Source organism: Schistocerca serialis, chromosome 2, assembly GCF_023864345.2.
Source record: "Schistocerca serialis cubense isolate TAMUIC-IGC-003099 chromosome 2, iqSchSeri2.2, whole genome shotgun sequence".
Lineage (NCBI taxonomy): Eukaryota > Metazoa > Arthropoda > Insecta > Orthoptera > Acrididae > Schistocerca > Schistocerca serialis.
This window is the reverse complement of record NC_064639.1, coordinates 771192982-771210673: the sequence shown is the minus strand read 5'-3', so window position 1 is coordinate 771210673 and position 17692 is coordinate 771192982. Positions and strand designations below refer to the sequence as shown.

Sequence of the window (17692 nt, the reverse complement as noted above, 5' to 3'; positions counted from 1 at the left end):
TGAACTTACGTCAGGAACTGCGCTATTTGAACCCAAGCCAGTGTCGCACACAACATCCCTTACTTCTAAGTCAGTGTCATCAGCAAACAGAAATATTTTAGAGTTACCCATAATACAAGAGGGCATATCATTTCTATAAAGAAAGAACAGGTGTGGCCCCAACACTGATCTCTGGGAAATCCCAACACTTGACTGTATCCCACTCAGACCCCACATCACAGCCATTCTCAACACTGAATAATGAATGACCTTCTGCTGTCTGTTGCTAAAGTAGGAGGTGAACCAGTTGTGAGCTACTCCCCGTATTCCATAATGGTCCAGGTTCTGGAGCAATATTTTGTGATCAACACAATTAAACACATTAGTTAAATCAAAAAATATTCGTGCATTCAAAACCTTTTGTTCAACCCATCCAGTACCTCACAGAGAAAAGAGAATATAGCATTTTCATTTGTTAAATGACTTCTAAAGCCACACTGTACATTTGACAGCGAATCATGTGATATAAAATGATCAATTATCCTTATATACGTAGCCTTTCCAATAACTTTAGCAAACACTGGTGGCATAGAAATAGGTCTAAAATTGTCTACATTACTCCTTTCTCTCTTTTTATAAAGCAGCTTTACTTCTGAGTACTTTAATCATTCAGGAAACTGACCATTCCTAAAGGAAAAATTACAAATATGGCTAAATATGGGGCTAACATGTTCAGCACAGTACTTTAATATTCTGCTAGGCACTCCATCATATCCATGAGAATTTTTAGTCTTCAATGATTTAGTTATTGACTCAATCTTTCCCTTGTCTGTATCACAAAGGAGTATTTCAGACATCAATCTCGGAAAGGTATTTGCCAAGAAATAATATGATTACCTGTAGAAACTAAATTTTTATTTAATTCACCAGCAATGCTCAGAAAATGATTATTAGATACTGTACATGCATCTGATTTATCAGTAACAGAACATTTTTACTACGAACTGACTTTATATCGTCAAGCTTGTGCTGCTGACCAGACACTTCCTTCACAACTGACCATATGGTTTTAATTTTATCCTGTGAATTAGCTGTTCTATTTGCATACCACATACTCTTTGCCTTCCTAATGACATTTTTAAGCACCTTACAATACTTTTTGTAATGGGCTACTGTAGCTTGATTTTGACTACTTCTAACATTTTGATTTAATTCCCACTTTGTTGTACATGATATACTGTGTCTTATATATTGCTGACTCCTATGCCACCTCTGCCAGTGGCAGCTTACCAAAATGGCAGCTTACTAAGGCCAACTGGAGGCCGTACTCTTCCTTGATGAACAACATTTCCTCAGTTGTGATCACCAGGTGGAATATCTTACAAACGTTATCCTTACCACTGCAGAATGTTCCATTCCTTGCACTTCCTCTTTACCATGCAGTATCCTGGTCCCTTGTTGGACAGAGGCATACTGTGACAATTCATCCACAGAGAAGTGCTCTCTGCATTCTTAACTGCGATCCTACGATGGCAAACTGTGTTCATTATAAACAGATGGGTGCACAGTGTTATCACATTCTTCAGGATAGCAAAAAAGCTAGCTGGATTTCATTCACTAGTTCTTTTAACAGTTCCACTACCCCTTCCATTGTGTTGGCCAGCCTCTGACGGCTCTCTCGGACCAAGATCCATTCCCCAATTTCCAGCCTGACAGTAGCAGACTATGTCATCGTGCACTCTACTGCTATCTCCAGCACCTGGCCACCATTTTGCAGAGATTTTGAGCTCCTCCCATTATCACCATACCTTCCTCCATTACAAACAAGTGGAGGAGGCTCAGGTGATACCCTTCTCTTCTCAGAATCGTGAGTGTTACAATGCCACCTTTATTACTTCATCCCACTCCTCCACCCTAGGGCCAGACACTGTTCACATTTAGATGTTGCAGCACCTTTCTCTTGCGGGCAAGCAATTTCTGCTTAATACATATGACTGCATCTGGGCAGAGGGCACATTTCCCAGACACTACCGTGAAACCACTGTCATACCCATACCTAAGCCCTATAAGGACGAACATCTTCCTTCTAGCTGCTGCCCCATTTCTCCCACCAGCTGTGTTTGCAAGGTGATGGAACGCATGATACATGCCTGGCTGGTATGTGACTCAAATCTCACAATTTACTAACCACTGCACAGTGTGGATTTCGAGTGTGCCATTGTGAAGTTGATCATTTCATTACGTTGTCCATCCATGACATGAATGGTTTTCTGCAGAAATCCCAGACTTTGGCCATGTTTTTCAATTTGGAGAAAGCCTATGACACCTGCTGATGGACTGGTATCCTCCTACTCTCTGCATGTGGGGCTTCCATGGCTGCCTGCCCTGTTTCCTTCAGGAATTATTAAAAGATCAAGTTTTCAAGGTATGTGTGGGTTCTGCTTTGTTGGACTCCTTTATCCAGGCAAACAGTGTGCATCAGTGTTCCGTACTGAGTGTTGTCCCCTTTTCTGTCGCCATCAACCCCATAATGGCCTGTCTCCCACTGGGCATCTGCAGCTCCCCTTTCATTGACAATTTTGCCACTGTTGCAGTTTTCCATGGTCTCGTCTCATTGAGCGGCGACTTTAGCAATGTCTCGATCGTCTTTACTCATGGAGTGTCGACAGTGGCTTTCGTTTTTCCACTGACAAAACTGTTTGTGTGAATTTCTGGTGGCACAATTGGTTTCTTGCACCATCTTTACATCTTGGGCCTGCTGCTCTTCTGTTTGTTGAAACTACAAAATTCCTGGGGCTCATGCTCGATAGGAAACTTTGTTCATACCCCCACGTGTCTTACCTTGCAGTTCACTTTATGTGGTCCCTCAATGTCCTACGTGTTCCAATGGTACTTCCTGGGATGCAGATCAAGCCACCCTTCTCCATTTGTACCGGTCCCTTGTCCATTCAAAACTAGACTATGGGTCTTTTGTTTATGCATCTGCCCATCTGTTCATCTTATGCCATCTCAATACTATCCACCATTGTGGCATCCATTTGGCACTAGCACCTTTTACACTAGCCCAATTGAGTCTGTATGAAGAAGCTGCTGAACTACCTCTGTCCTACCGCCGTGACTTTCTCCTCAGTGGATATGCATGCCGTTTGTCTGCCATGGGTGGCCACCCACCCTAAGCCTCCTTCTTTGATGACTCCTCTGATTGCCTGTGTGGGTTGCATCCCTCTTCTCTGTTACCTCGTGGAGTTGCTTTTGGCTCTTGCTCTGGCAGCTTAACTTCACACCACCTGCTAACCTGCTGGCAGGTGTGAACCCTTCACCACCTTGGTTTCATGCGGCAGCCCTTGTTCACCTTGGCCTTCATTCGCTTTCTAAAGACACCACTCCAACCTAGCTCTATCACCTGCAGTTTCATGTCCTTCACATGGAACTTCACAATAGTACCTCTTGGGGCAGTTTTAGCGAATGACATGTGGACTGTTGACCGTCGTGTACTTTTCATCTGTTGTAGCAGTATGGCGAAGACCATTTAACTTTTAGTTCTGGACCTCCGTTTCTCTATGGCCTATTTTATAGACCTTTCTCCATGTCCCTGTGTTTAGCTGTCTTCTCCTCTGTTGACTGGAATTGATGTGTAGTCGTTTTTAACTCCTCTCTTTGTCTTCATGTTCTACAGTTTGACATGGGCACATATGATCCTAATTGTTTCTGCGCCGTAAAACAAAACAAACAACCAGTACATCTGAGAAACTGAACTTTTTGTCTGGCAAATGTTTATTTCTCAAACTCTGTATCCTCTTGAACACTGAACGCAAAGCCGTCAGTTTTCCCCATAGCTCTTCGAGAAGATCAAAAGATCATCCCTACAGCAAAAGATAAACAACAACCCATGGAGGGCCTATACATAAAGCCTTGCCAAGTTTGCATGGCATTACACAAACCAAAAGGCGTAGTGTTGTGCTCACAAAGTCTGAATAGTGTTGTAATGGCACTTTTATGTTTGTCTTTCTTAGCCATTGGTATCTGAGAAAAAGCTGTGGTACAATTGACAACACTGAAGACACATACATCGGCCACATTTCTGTTGAAATCAATCATGTTTGGTCCAAGACACCTGTCTGAGATGGTAGGGGCATTTAACCGCTTTGTAACTGTCACACAAACGTCAGAAATCATTCATTTTTTTTTTACTGTGAGATCAAAACCACTGAACTGTCGGAAAGCATCTTATTAAATTCTGACTCAGCCACATGCAGTTTATCCAGAGGTAGAAATCTGGGCTTCACAGCAACAGGATAGCTAGGGGTAGTGGGAACAAAATGCTGGGTTGATTGGCAGTGGTTACACATAGCCAAGACTGGGTCTGTAAGTGCTGGAAATTCCTGTAGCAGCCACAGGCCGTACAGTGAAGTTCAATTAGCCAGGCACAGGCCACATTTAGTTATTTGGAAAATGGTGGAGATACACTGATGCAGTGAGGCATTATCCTCATGCAGCAACATAATGGCACTCAGTTCCTCCTTGTGGAGAGCTTAGATCACTGAGATTTGTACTGTCATTAACTGCCAACTCTCCTGTAATCTGGCAACAGCAGTGAAAACCTTTGTTGGATTCTAGTCATGTAATGAACGCATGTGCGTTGAACATGGAAGTTGATGTGATAGCAAACATTGTTGGGTTGATGTAACAGGCACAGTCAATACAGAAATATTCATGTGATCTAACCCACCATCATCACACAACATATGACCTGGTGCAGTAGAGTGAAGAGGAGAGTGTAGCTTTACAAATAGACACTGATTCACTGAATCAGGCAGTACCAAGAAATAATTAAGAAGTAAACACCCAAGATAGCATGGCCAACATCCGCCACAGTGAAGGTCCACATAGGGCAAATCTGCAGAAACTGTGTCTTTTGCATTGATTGTATGTGCGTCAACTGGTGGTGATGAGTGCACAGGCCTTCTGGCACTCATCTTTGGAGTTTGTGTAGGCACATGGCTTGGATTATCTGATTGCAGCCTTACCAAAACATCTGTGAAACTGACTCCATTTGCAGCCTTGATCTTTGCATACAGGTGCATGCATTGCCTCTTCCTGCTTCTGCAACCTAGCATTGAGGTGAGCTAACTCATTGACTAAGTTACTCATAGATGGCTCTGGCGTTGAATTGTGGGATGGTAGCTTTGTAATCCACAATTCAGGGCCACCCAAAGCAACTGCCACTGCTATGTTTGGTTCAGGGTGACCCACCATAAACTCTGGCACAATTGCTCTCACATTAACTTCTGTCTAAGGAATAGTAATAGCATCAGCTTTGCATACGAGTTTATCTATAGGCAGATCTGTGAAGACTGATAAAATAGTTCAAATGTGCTGAGGTAAGTGATGGAGCCAAAACAGTTTGAGGGATTGTTCTGACTGTAGTCCCTGTCCAGCCCGCACACACAGTGAACGGATCACTTGGGAGGGGGCACCATTGGCACCCGCTTCACTATCAGTGATCTTATGCAAAAGTGATTCTGGCAGCAGCACAAAATGCTGCAAAATTGTTTGCTTTAGAACTGCAAAAGACTGTTTAGAGAATCATGTCTGCTAGTTGTTCACTAACACTTAAGTCCAGTTGTGCAGTAACTACATGAATTGTTCCATGTCCAACATAATACTGTGGAAACGAAGATGGCTTCCACTTTTGTTAACCACAATTGAGCATTTGTAGGCTAAAATGGGAGAATCTTGACATTCCTAATGCCCATGTGGTTGCCATTGCTTGCAGTCACTGCATGTGTTGCAGTAGAATCTTGCTGTTGAGTTTGAGGTTCTTCTCTTACAGAAGTGGAATTGCTAGAAGCCATTGTGATAGGTTTTTAGCAATACACTTGTAGAAAATAATTGTCCAGTTTGATGTCAGCACTGTAGGAAATTGATATCCTCTTCAGTAAAATGATGTACACTTGACTTGATGTACTACACACTTTACTTTCAAAATATGGTATGGTATATGTGTGGATGGATGTGTGTGTGTGTGCGAGTGTGTGCCCGTCCTTTTTTCCCCCTAGGGTGGGTCTTTCCGCTCCCGGGATTGGAGTGGCTCCTTGCCCTCTCCCTTGAGACCCACATCCTTTCGTCTTTCCCTCTCCTTCCCTCTTTCCTGGCGGGGCGACCATTGGTTGCGAGGGCTGGAATTTTGTGTGTATGTTTGTGTTTGTTTGTGTGTCTGTCGACGTGCCAGCGCTTTCGTTTGGTGAGTCACATCATCTTTGTTTTTGGATATATTACTTTCAAAATTAATATACGTTAACTGAACACATGTGTAAACTCTACAGTACAATACAAACATAGAACCAAACTTGACTAACAAAGAACAAGGGTACAAAAATAACATATACTTTTTGAAAAATCCTTAAGCTTTAATGCTCACACTGATTCAACTTGTGTTGGTCTTATTGTCTTGACATTGCCGCAAGTGTAATATCTCATGTACAATGAAGAACGTGTACAGTGAATAGCAGTCTGCAGTACCCATTTGATTCTACTTTTCCTCAAAAGATAAAGCATAACCTATATCTCACTTGGCCTCCTGCTGCGAAAAGGTATCTGTGCTCCACATTGGTGCCAAGCATGTAATTCTGTAATTCACTACCTGAAAGTGATGCTATGAGCTATTGAGCCATATGTTGAAATAAGAAATAAGTGTCTGAAGCAAAAAACTGTTTTATTTGTATTTAATTTTCAACCACAGTTCTCAAAATGGCATCCTTTGTGGATGAAATAATAACCTCGTTTGTCTGGACTAACTTAGACCAGTAACATGGAGACAACAATGTTTTTATACATCGAGGGCAGTGCAGTGAGACAGAGTGGTGGTCCTCCCTAGATTTGATAACATAGTGTTCACAAAGAGATGACTTGCAAACAACAATGATTGCAGTCCCTGGTGCCCAGTAAGTAGAGACCCTACATAGTTTCACAGTTGAGCATGTGATTCATCCCATAACAAATAAAGGGTCCCATACTAACAGCAATAGAAAAGAAATAAGAACTGCACACTAACGATTCTGGAGGTTCTGTAGCCTGTCCATTTGAACAACAGCACTAGAAATCAGACTAAAAGCCAGGTAAGATTACCCTAGCTGCTACTGATGACAAGGCCAAAGTACAAGTTGTGTGTGATGTTAAGTGTGTGTGACTCTCTACACAAATGGACCATTAGAAAATTGTAAGTACAAATTGTTCTCAAACTTTAGCCACTAACCTCACAGAAAATATTGACACCCAACTAAAAATCGCGTTTCTTATGTATTACAGTAAGAGTCAACAAAATGAAGCAGACTCACACACACTGACAACATCAAAAGAAATGGCTTAACACACATCATAAAAACGCACTTGAAAATGGGAATTATTTCTCGAAACGCGTCGTGCAAATAGTAAAATAAAGAAAATCGTGACTGGTAGCAGAAGATTTATTTATTTATAAACAAACCAAATGACCTGTTTTTAAGACATTGTGAGAACTTGTATAAAAAGGAAATAATCACTTGCAAAAACTGTAAAATTATGAGACGGAACTACTGGTCAGTACTTAACTTCAGGATGCAAAAATTCATTTTGTTGATAGAAACGTATAACAGTACATGACACAACTGTAGCTTTTGGAACTGTTATTTCTATACTGGCCATCAGTTCTGTCCTAACCCTAGTGGGAAGTGCATTATACATGAAGAGTGGTCCCATTGATATGGTGTAGGCCTACCTTGTACAGCCTTGAATGGTACAGAAGAATCCAATTCTGTTATCTTTCAGTGCTACAAATATGTATTTCTCTGCAGAGGAAATTAGTCAATATGCACTAGGTTTGTTTTTTCCTGTTTTAAACATGTTGAACGTATTTGATAAAACTCCACCAACATTACATATTCCCATTGGCACTTTAGCGTGAGTGTTTGGGAACGATATGTGACATTTATCTGTGCACTCTGAGAAACAGTTAGCAATCAAGCTTAAAGTGTTCTTCCTTCTTCACTATTCCCCAACCACACACTAACTCAAATCTGTTATCCTTTAATAAGAAAAGATGCACTGCTACTGATAATTTTATACACACTGCTTTAGTCTTTTTGGACAAAGGCTTTATGTATAACCTTCATAATCAGTTACAACATCCTTATTCCATTCTCCAACTCCAATTATATAAACAACAACAACAATAATAAAATTCATTGCCATGTAGGACATTGATTTCCTCCCAGATGCTAGACAGAAGGCTAGACTGTACAGCATGTCTGGAATTTTGTGGACAGATGTTACAAGCAAAGTATGGATAGTGAACTGTTGAATATAGTACTCATTTTACACAGAACTGTTTCATTCATTTTAATGTACTATAGTGACTTAAAAGTGAAATATTCAATTAATCTCAATGGGAAATTGTTTCAGTCAATGTTTCGATTATATGTTTTTAGACTACGAAGAAGTCGCCGACAGGCTCTGTTCGATGCTGTAAGAGATGATATCCTAGGCTTCTCTGCAGATTTAGGAGATGATTTTGTCACAAATGGTCTGCAGAGTATAGACATCAGGCCATTCATACCAGCTGGAGAATATTCACCAGACTGTGATTCACCAGAAGACCGAGCTCCATGTGATCCAGCATACCCATACCGCAGCATCACTGGCAGGTGCAACAACCTGCGAAACCCTAATCTCGGCAAGAGCACTAGCACATTTGCTCGCCTTTTACCTGCAGCCTATGAGAATGGTATGTAGCTTGCATTTGATTTTTAAATTTATTCACATAACATTTAAGAGAATTGATACATTTTCCTTTTTGCCATAAGAAGACAGTAACAGTACATCTAAACATAATTCATAGTTAAAGCTTGTCCTCTCAATTTATTTTAATGCATACTATTACTATACACACTCCTTTGAAGTGCAACATGTCTGCAAAGTCTCTCCAAGGCTCTGAGCTTTGTGTGTGTCACCTTGTGAGATGCGTAAGGTTGGCAACACATTCATGTCGCTGTATAAGCTAGGGCCTGGGACTCACTCTTAGTGGCTGCAGTTATGTTGGGAGATGGGATTCAGCATTATTACAATTGAAACAATGAAATTGATTAATTGTATTAATTACAATTAAAGACACTATGCTCAGCAATGTAGGAACATGCAAGGCAATACTGACCCTACGACTTTTCATAGAAGGTAGGTTAAGGAAAGGCAAACCTATGTTTGTAGTATTTGTAGACTTAGAGAAAGCTTTTGACAATGTTGACTGGAATGCTCTCTTTCAAATTCTAAAGGTGGCAGGGTAAAATACAGGGAGCAAATCCCAGAACCTTCATTATTAATGTACAATATTATGCATGTATGTACATATGTAAGGCTACCGTACTTTTCAAAGTATGTCCATATCAAACAGTTTAATACTTTCCTATCAGTTATATCTCATGCTCTTGTTATCATAGGCTGTAGAACTGGTCAGTGGTCTATAGTGAATCTGAGCAGACTGATTGAATCAGTAAGCTTTTCATCCTTTTTTTACCTTTTCACTTAGTGAAGTGGAAATAATATCACTTAGCATGAATGGTAAACAGGCAATCTGGTTAACATACTTATGAACAGATGTTATTGTATTCTTGTATGCATATAAATTACTCTCCATTAATTCAGGATGCTCATTGAAACAAGATATATTTTCAGTACTTTTCTTCTCCTTTACTGACAATCAGAACACTTTTCACCATAGAAGTAGTTAAGTCCACCATGTTTTGCATACTGTTACTCCCTATTGTCTTATGGTGTTATCTTTTGGGGCAGTGCAGCTGAAGTAAATACTGTATTTATTCATAAAAAAGCAGAGTGAATATTGTGTGAAGTAGGTAACCAAACATCTCACAAAAACCTCTTGAAATTCCTTGCAATTTTTACTCATATCTCAGTACAGTTACTCTTAATAGTATTTGTTGCTAATAATATAAATCACTAGTTGAACTATGATTCATTCAACCAAACTATCATACCTAACACAATTTTCTTTCAAAAACTACTTTCCTTTCTAAGATTCAGAGTGAGGTATTTTATTCTGCTGAAACACTTGTGTCACCAATAAAGCAAAAAATCAGAATCCCTGGAAATTCTGGAGAATATTAAAACATTTTGTGTTAGCTACACCTTCTGTAATTGTGTGCTAATCTAGATTCTAGGGCAGAATACTGATGTTGGCTGCATGACTGACAGCAATAAAATTATGTTGCAGAATTGCTGAATATACTACCATTTGGAAATATGAGGTGTGATCAAAAAGCAACAGGAATTTTTTAATTTTGTGGGATTTATATGCCCAATTTTCATTTTTTTTGTCTTGTTTGTACACATGTACCTGATACCATTTTCAGCTGTTTTGAATATTTAGTTTTTGTTGTTAGTCAAAAAGGCTATGTTTGGAGCATTCATCGAATTTTTACTTATTGAAAAGACAGATCAAAGAATTTCCATTAAATTTTGCTTGAAAATGGAATAAAGTGCAGCACCATATTCGAAATGTTGACTGCGACTTTTGATGACTCTGCTATGAGTCAGACAAGAATTTGTGAGTGCTATAAAAATATCAAAGAGGGTCGAGTAGATGTTGAAGATGACTACAGCCCTGGACACCCTGGCACATCAGTTACTGACAACAATGTGGAAGAAATAAAGAAAATTGTTCTGAAAGGTCACCAAATCACCATCAGAGAGGTTACTGATGATGTTAGCATGGCCTTTGGCTCATGAAAAGCAGTGTCTTTGGACTTTTTGCCATGAAACGTGTAGCAGCAAAGTTTATTCTGGGCCACAAAATGTGTAGCAACGAAGTTTTTTCTGAAATTGTTGAACTTAGACAAAAAATGACATCATTAGACATCATTCAGAAATTGCTGAATGAAGCCAATGACAATCCAGAACATCTAAAGAAGGTTATAACAGGTGACAAACCATGGATATGCGGTAAGACGTTGAAGCCAAGGCCCAGTCATCCCAATAGAAACTGCATGAAGAGTCAAGGCTGATAAAATTTTGATAAGTTTGATCACATGTGAAGGTTTTTCTCACTATTTTCTTAAATTACAATGAGACAGTGCATCATGAGTTCCTGCATTATAGTCATTCGGTCAATAAGGAATTCTACCTTCTAGTTACGAGCCGTTTGCATGAAGCAGTCCAAAGAAAACAACCAGAATTGTGGCAAAACTGCTTGTGGAAATTGCATCATGATAATACTCCTGCTAGCACCTCAATCCATGTTCATGATTTCTTTGGCAAAAAAATAAAACTGTTGTGTTGCCTCAGCAACCACATTTGCTGAACCTGACCTGCTATTTTCTGCTCCCAAAGCTAAAGAGAACCAGGAAAGGATAATGTTTGGCCACCATTGATAAGAGAAAAACAGAATTGCTGAAGGAGCTGAACACCACAATGAAAAGTGAGTTCCAGAAGTGCTTTTAAAATTAGAATAAGTGCTGGCACCAATATATTATATCTCAGGGGAATTACTTTAGATGGGATGAAGTTATGCTGATGAATAAATAAAGATTATTTTTAAAAAATGAAAATTCATGTTACTTTTTGATCACACATCATATTAGTCCCAAAAGCTAGGATAGTTTCTTGTACTTTTAAATGTATTTATTAGTAGTACTAAGAATTTTTCCCGCTAAAGGTAAGTAATGGCCACCAATTTTGTCTCATAATTTTATAGTCCTCTTAGTAAATTTGGTAGTTTCAGTTCTCTGAGACTGGAGATGTGTGTGTAAATTGCGTGAGTGTGTGTGTGTGTGTGTGTGTGTGTGTGTGTGTGTGTGTGTGTGTCTACTGCTGACAAAGGCCTTCATGGCCGAAAGCTATGATTGTGTGAATCTTTTTATTGTGCCTATCATGGCTCAGCATCTCCGCTGTATGGTGAGTAGCAACTTTCCTTCTCTCGTATTGTTCTTAGTAAATTTTCCTTTTCATACAATTCGCTAGTAGCAATGCGTATTGTAGACAAAACTATATTGTTGCAAATGTAGATACTGTTATTCTTTGATAAATATAAACAAGAAATGGGGTTAATATTTTAATTTGGTGGAGCCCTGATAATTTAACCATGTTAAATGTAGCCTGTTGTTATCGGGATTGCTTGATCTTTACCTTATTGACAAGTCTACATTATAAGCTTATGGGATTTTTATTTTTCTAAAAGTATTTCTTTAACAACTCATCACAGTAGCTTCCTAATATGGTACCGACAATTAAGTATTTAACTTTGTGACACTTTAACATCCTCACTCTTTGGCTAAAAAATCATAAATTATGTTGTTGCATTGTTTCATTGCACCACTGTACTGTATGACTGGATTGGCCCTATCGTTTCATTGCTGGAACAAATATCCAAAATCCATTTACATGTTTTGTGGGATATTTTGAAGAGTTATTTTGTGATAACTAGGTGAGGCAGGCACTTAAATAATTCATGTACTTTTCTGTTTTCTTTTAGCATTAATTTGAATGTACGTGTCTTTTGTATGTTTGAACAGTGGCAGTAGTTAATTAATTTCTACTTTTATTGCATGTTTGTTTTTATATTACATTTCCTTCAGACTGAAGAAAATTCTTTAATCTCTCAAATGTGTAGTGTTGATTATGGCTCTTGACCGACTGTCACAGTGTACGGTGACAAAGGTCATTACAAGCTAATGAAGAAGCTGTATTGGTATGGGATGCAAAGGAAATGCTACTCCATAGTAAAATTGTACATGACAAATGGAAAACAATGTACGGAAGTCAGACATACTGATGAGAAAATATAATCAGTTACAGATTTGAGCTAAAAATGGTCAAACAAGGTTTCATGCTCAGGGCAATACTATTTATTCTCTTTGTAAATGATTTTCCAGGCAGTATAAATCAGCAACTTACAATTTATACTGATGACAGTGAAATTAACTGTGCGGCTCACATGAAGGAAGAGCTTGAAAAGGAAGTAATCCTGAATGCTGAAAATGGAAATAGTATCTACTACAAAATAATCGCATCATAAATCAGTGTAAAACAATGTATGCAGAATTTCAAACCAAACAGAGGGAAATGTATAATGTAAATACTAAACTAAATAGAGAAGCAATTAAAGAACTAAGAAGCACAAATTTTTAGTATTGCATGATATGGCAGAGGGGGGCGGGGGGCAGCACTAAACACCCCATGTAAAAATTAGGTGCACAGACCAGACCAAGATCTGCAAAACAGTATATGGATGAGAGATTTCTCTGGATTATGTACTATTATCACAGTGGCAGTGAAAACAAGTAACAGTTACCTCCTTGATAAAGGTATACATGACCATACAACAATAGAAAAGAAACATTATTACTTAAGACACCAAAAACTCAAACTGACAATGATTGCTCTAGGTGCAGCAGGGAAAAGGTTTTTTAATAAGCTATCTAGATCTATTAAGAAAATAAAAGGGACTAAAATATTTAATAATTACTTAAAATATATCTCAGAGAGAAATGTGTATACAGTAGAGTGACTATTTAAAATCTAACTAAATTTCGGGTGTTACATTATAACAGGAAATTTGTAATATATATATATATATAAAGACCTTTTATCTGCTTGTAAAATTTTATCCTATTTTTATTGTACATTATTTTACATTCACTGAAATTAAGCCTTGATGTAATATAAAATGGTTAATGCAAGCTGTCTGCTTATAAAACAGTGTGACACATCCAGTCTCAGCTGAAAACTGTCAGCTAGAGTCCCAGGAAAAGAATATACATTCCTGGAAATTGAAATAAGAACACCGTGAATTCATTGTCCCAGGAAGGGGAAACTTTATTGACACATTCCTGGGATCAGATACATCACATGATCACACTGACAGAACCACAGGCACATAGACACAGGCAACAGAGCATGCACTATGTCGGCACTAGTACAGTGTATATCCACCTTTCGCAGCAATGCAGGCTGCTATTCTCCCATGGAGACGATCGTAGAGATGCTGGATGTAGTCCTGTGGAACGGCTTGCCATGCCATTTCCACCTGGCGCCTCAGTTGGACCAGCGTTCGTGCTGGACGTGCAGACCGCGTGAGACGACGCTTCATCCAGTCCCAAACATGCTCAATGGGGTACAGATCCGGAGATCTTGCTGGCCAGGGTAGTTGACTTACACCTTCTAGAGCACGTTGGGTGGCACGGGATACATGCGGACGTGCATTGTCCTGTTGGAACAGCAAGTTCCCTTGCTGGTCTAGAAATGGTAGAACGATGGGTTCGATGATGGTTTGGATGTACCGTGCACTATTCAGTGTCCCCTCGACGATCACCAGTGGTGTACGGCCAGTGTAGGAGATCGCTCCCCACACCATGATGCCGGGTGTTGGCCCTGTGTGCCTCGGTCGTATGCAGTCCTGATTGTGGCGCTCACCTGCTCGGCGCCAAACACGCATACGACCATCATTGGCACCAAGGCAGAAGCGACTCTCATCGCTGAAGACGACACGTCTCCATTCGTCCCTCCATTCACGCCTGTCGCGACACCACTGGAGGCGGGCTGCACGATGTTGGGGCGTGAGCGGAAGACGGCCTAACGGTGTGCGGGACCGTAGCCCAGCTTCATGGAGACGGTTGCGAATGGTCCTCGCCGATACCCCAGGAGCAACAGTGTCCCTAATTTGCTGGGAAGTGGCGGTGCGGTCCCCTACGGCACTGCGTAGGATCCTACGGTCTTGGCGTGCATCCGTGCGTCGCTGCGGTCCGGTCCCAGGTCGACGGGCACGTGCACCTTCCGCCGACCACTGGCGACAACATCGATGTACTGTGGAGACCTCACGCCCCACGTGTTGAGCAATTCGGCGGTACGTCCACCCGGCCTCCCGCATGCCCACTATACGCCCTCGCTCAAAGTCCGTCAACTGCACATACGGTTCACGTCCACGCTGTCGCGGCATGCTACCAGTGTTAAAGACTGCGATGGAACTCCGTATGCCACGGCAAACTGGCTGACACTGACGGCGGCGGTGCACAAATGCTGCGCAGCTAGCGCCATTCGACGGCCAACACCGCGGTTCCTGGTGTGTCCGCTGTGCCGTGCGTGTGATCATTGCTTGTACAGCCCTCTCGCAGTGTCCGGAGCAAGTATGGTGGGTCTGACACACCGGTGTCAATGTGTTCTTTTTTCCATTTCCAGGAGTGTATAAATAAGCAAGTGTTTTGCAAGTGACATAACAGTAGGCTTCTTTGATACTCTTTGATACTGTTCAGTGAGGTTTCTAGATGTGAATTGCTGTCCTTGGTTTATTTCTCTATTTGCCATCTCTGATACATGAATTTTTTCAGTTGCATTTTGAAATATCGTGTACTGAGAAGTCATCTTTCAATGCCTACTGTATCAGTCTTTAATGTTCAGGATTGGTTAGTGGAAGAATAACAGTCTGCTGCATCCACAGTAAAATATAATAATGATCATTAACTGTAATGTGAAATACTTATGCATATCACTGAATGAAATTGTTTAACAGCAATAGCGAGACCACGGCTGAGCTCGGTGTCAGGAGGTCCACTGCCTTCTCCACGCCTCATATCCACTACAATTCATGTTGATATCAGCAATCTACATAATCGGTACAGCCTAATGTTGATGCAGTTTGCACAGTTCCTTGACCATGATCTTACATTCACTCCAGTTCACAGAGGTATGTAACTTTGTTAAAAGAATTTATAGTCTAGATAATGATAAAATCAATCAATGGCTTCTCCTTGCACAATCAATAAAGTTTTGCATGTTTATAGTAAATATGTATGTGCCTCAGGCCATGATTTTCATCTGTGCAATGTGACAAGTATCCGTGGTTCATTTTACCTAAATAATAGTTATAGAAAACAGCATGTCTTGAGTGATTACCTATACTGCTTTTAAAAGTATTACAGAAATACTAGAAACTGAGAAATCTGATGCACCTGTTCAGGAAGCGAGGAGATGAATCAGACATGAATCAAATCTTCACATTAAAATTGAACAAAGCTCCGGGCCCCTATGGAATCCCTGTCAGATTCTATACTGAATTTGCAGCTGAGTTAGCCTCTCTTTTAATCTATTGTAGATCTCTTGAGCAAAAGCTGTATCCAGTTCTTGGAAAAAGGCACAGGTCACACTCATCCACAAGAAGGGTAGTAGAAGTGATCCACAAAATTACTGTCCAATATCCTTGAAATGGATTTGTTGTAGAATCTTAGAACTTATTCTGAGCTCAGAATAGTGAGGTATCTTGAACAGAATAACCTCCTCAATGCTAATCAGAAGTGGATTTCAAAAACATCAATCATATGAAACCCAACTCACGCTTTTCTCACATGATATACTGAAAGCTTGGGTCAAGGCAACCTGGTAGACGCAGTATTTATTGATTTCCGAAAAGCATTTGACTCAGTACCACACCTAGGCTTATTGACAAGAGTACGATCATATGGGGTATCAAGTGAAGTATGTGACTGGCTTGAGGACTTTTTGATAGGGAGGACACAGCATGTTAACTTGGAAGGAGAGTCAGTGTCAGATGTAGAAGTAGCTTTGTGTGTGCCCCAGGGAAGTGTGTTGGGACCCTTGCTGTTCATATTGTATATTAATGACCTTGCAGACAATATTAATAGTAAAATCAAGCTTTTTGCAAATGATGCAGTTATCTATAGTGAGGTACTATCTGAAAGAAGCTGCATAAATATTCAGTCAGATCTTGATAAGATTTCAATGTGGTGAGGAGATTGGAAACTTGCTCTAAATGTAAATGTTAAAAAAAAAAAAAAAAAAGAGTAGTATCCTATGACTATAAATCAATGAGTCACTGTTGGAATTGGCAACTCATAGGAATACTTAGTAGGGGCGTTAAATGGAATGATCACATAGGTTCAGTCATGGGTAAAGCAGGTGGTAGACATCAGGTTATTGGCAGGAAATGCAATTAGTCTACAAAGGAGATTGCATACAAATCAGTCATGCGACCAGCTCTAGAATATTGCTCAAATGTGTGGGACCCATAATGGATAGGACTAACAGGGTGTACTGAACACGTACATAGAAGGGCAGCATGAATGGTCACAGGTTTGCATAATTCATGGGAGAGAGCCACAGAGATACTGAAGGAACTGAAATGCAAGACTCTTCAAGATAGATGTAAACTATCTCGAGAAAGTCTACTAACAAAATTCCAAGATCTGGCTTTAAATGATGACTCTAGGAATATACTACAACCCCCTACGTATCGCTCCATTAGGGATCTTGAGAATAATTGCTGCTTGCACAGAGGCATTCGATCAGTCATTCTTCCCACACTCCATATGTGAATTGAACAGGAAGAAACCCTAATAACTGGTACAATGGGATGTGCCCTGTGCCATGCACCTCATGGTATTTGCAAAGTATAGATGTAGATGTAGATTTTATTAAATACTGATGGTCAGATAATTGGCCAACATTTCTGTGAATAAATGGTTGACTACCCTCATGGGACTAATACTTCTAATATACAATAACTGCAGAAGACAGCCCAAGCTAATCAGTGCAGTTGTGTAAGAGTGACATACAATTACTGCTGTTTTATGTATGGTACGTGTTGGGTAGTAAGCTATATATACTCTTAACATTGCTACTATTTAAACAGAGTAAACGAAAATAGAAGAAAAATCAC

The 17692-nt window shown here is 40.1% G+C and overlaps 1 protein-coding gene across 1 annotated transcript in view; it reads left to right on the top strand.

The window, feature by feature from the left end:
• LOC126457994 (uncharacterized) overlaps positions 1-17692 on the top strand; it is a 375721-nt gene that overhangs the window by 290518 nt on the left and 67511 nt on the right. Inside the window, exons 16-17 of the mRNA XM_050094761.1 lie at positions 8445-8740; positions 15530-15703. Coding sequence (XP_049950718.1) covers positions 8445-8740; positions 15530-15703 — 470 coding nt within the window. The remainder of the gene's footprint in view (positions 1-8444; positions 8741-15529; positions 15704-17692) is intronic.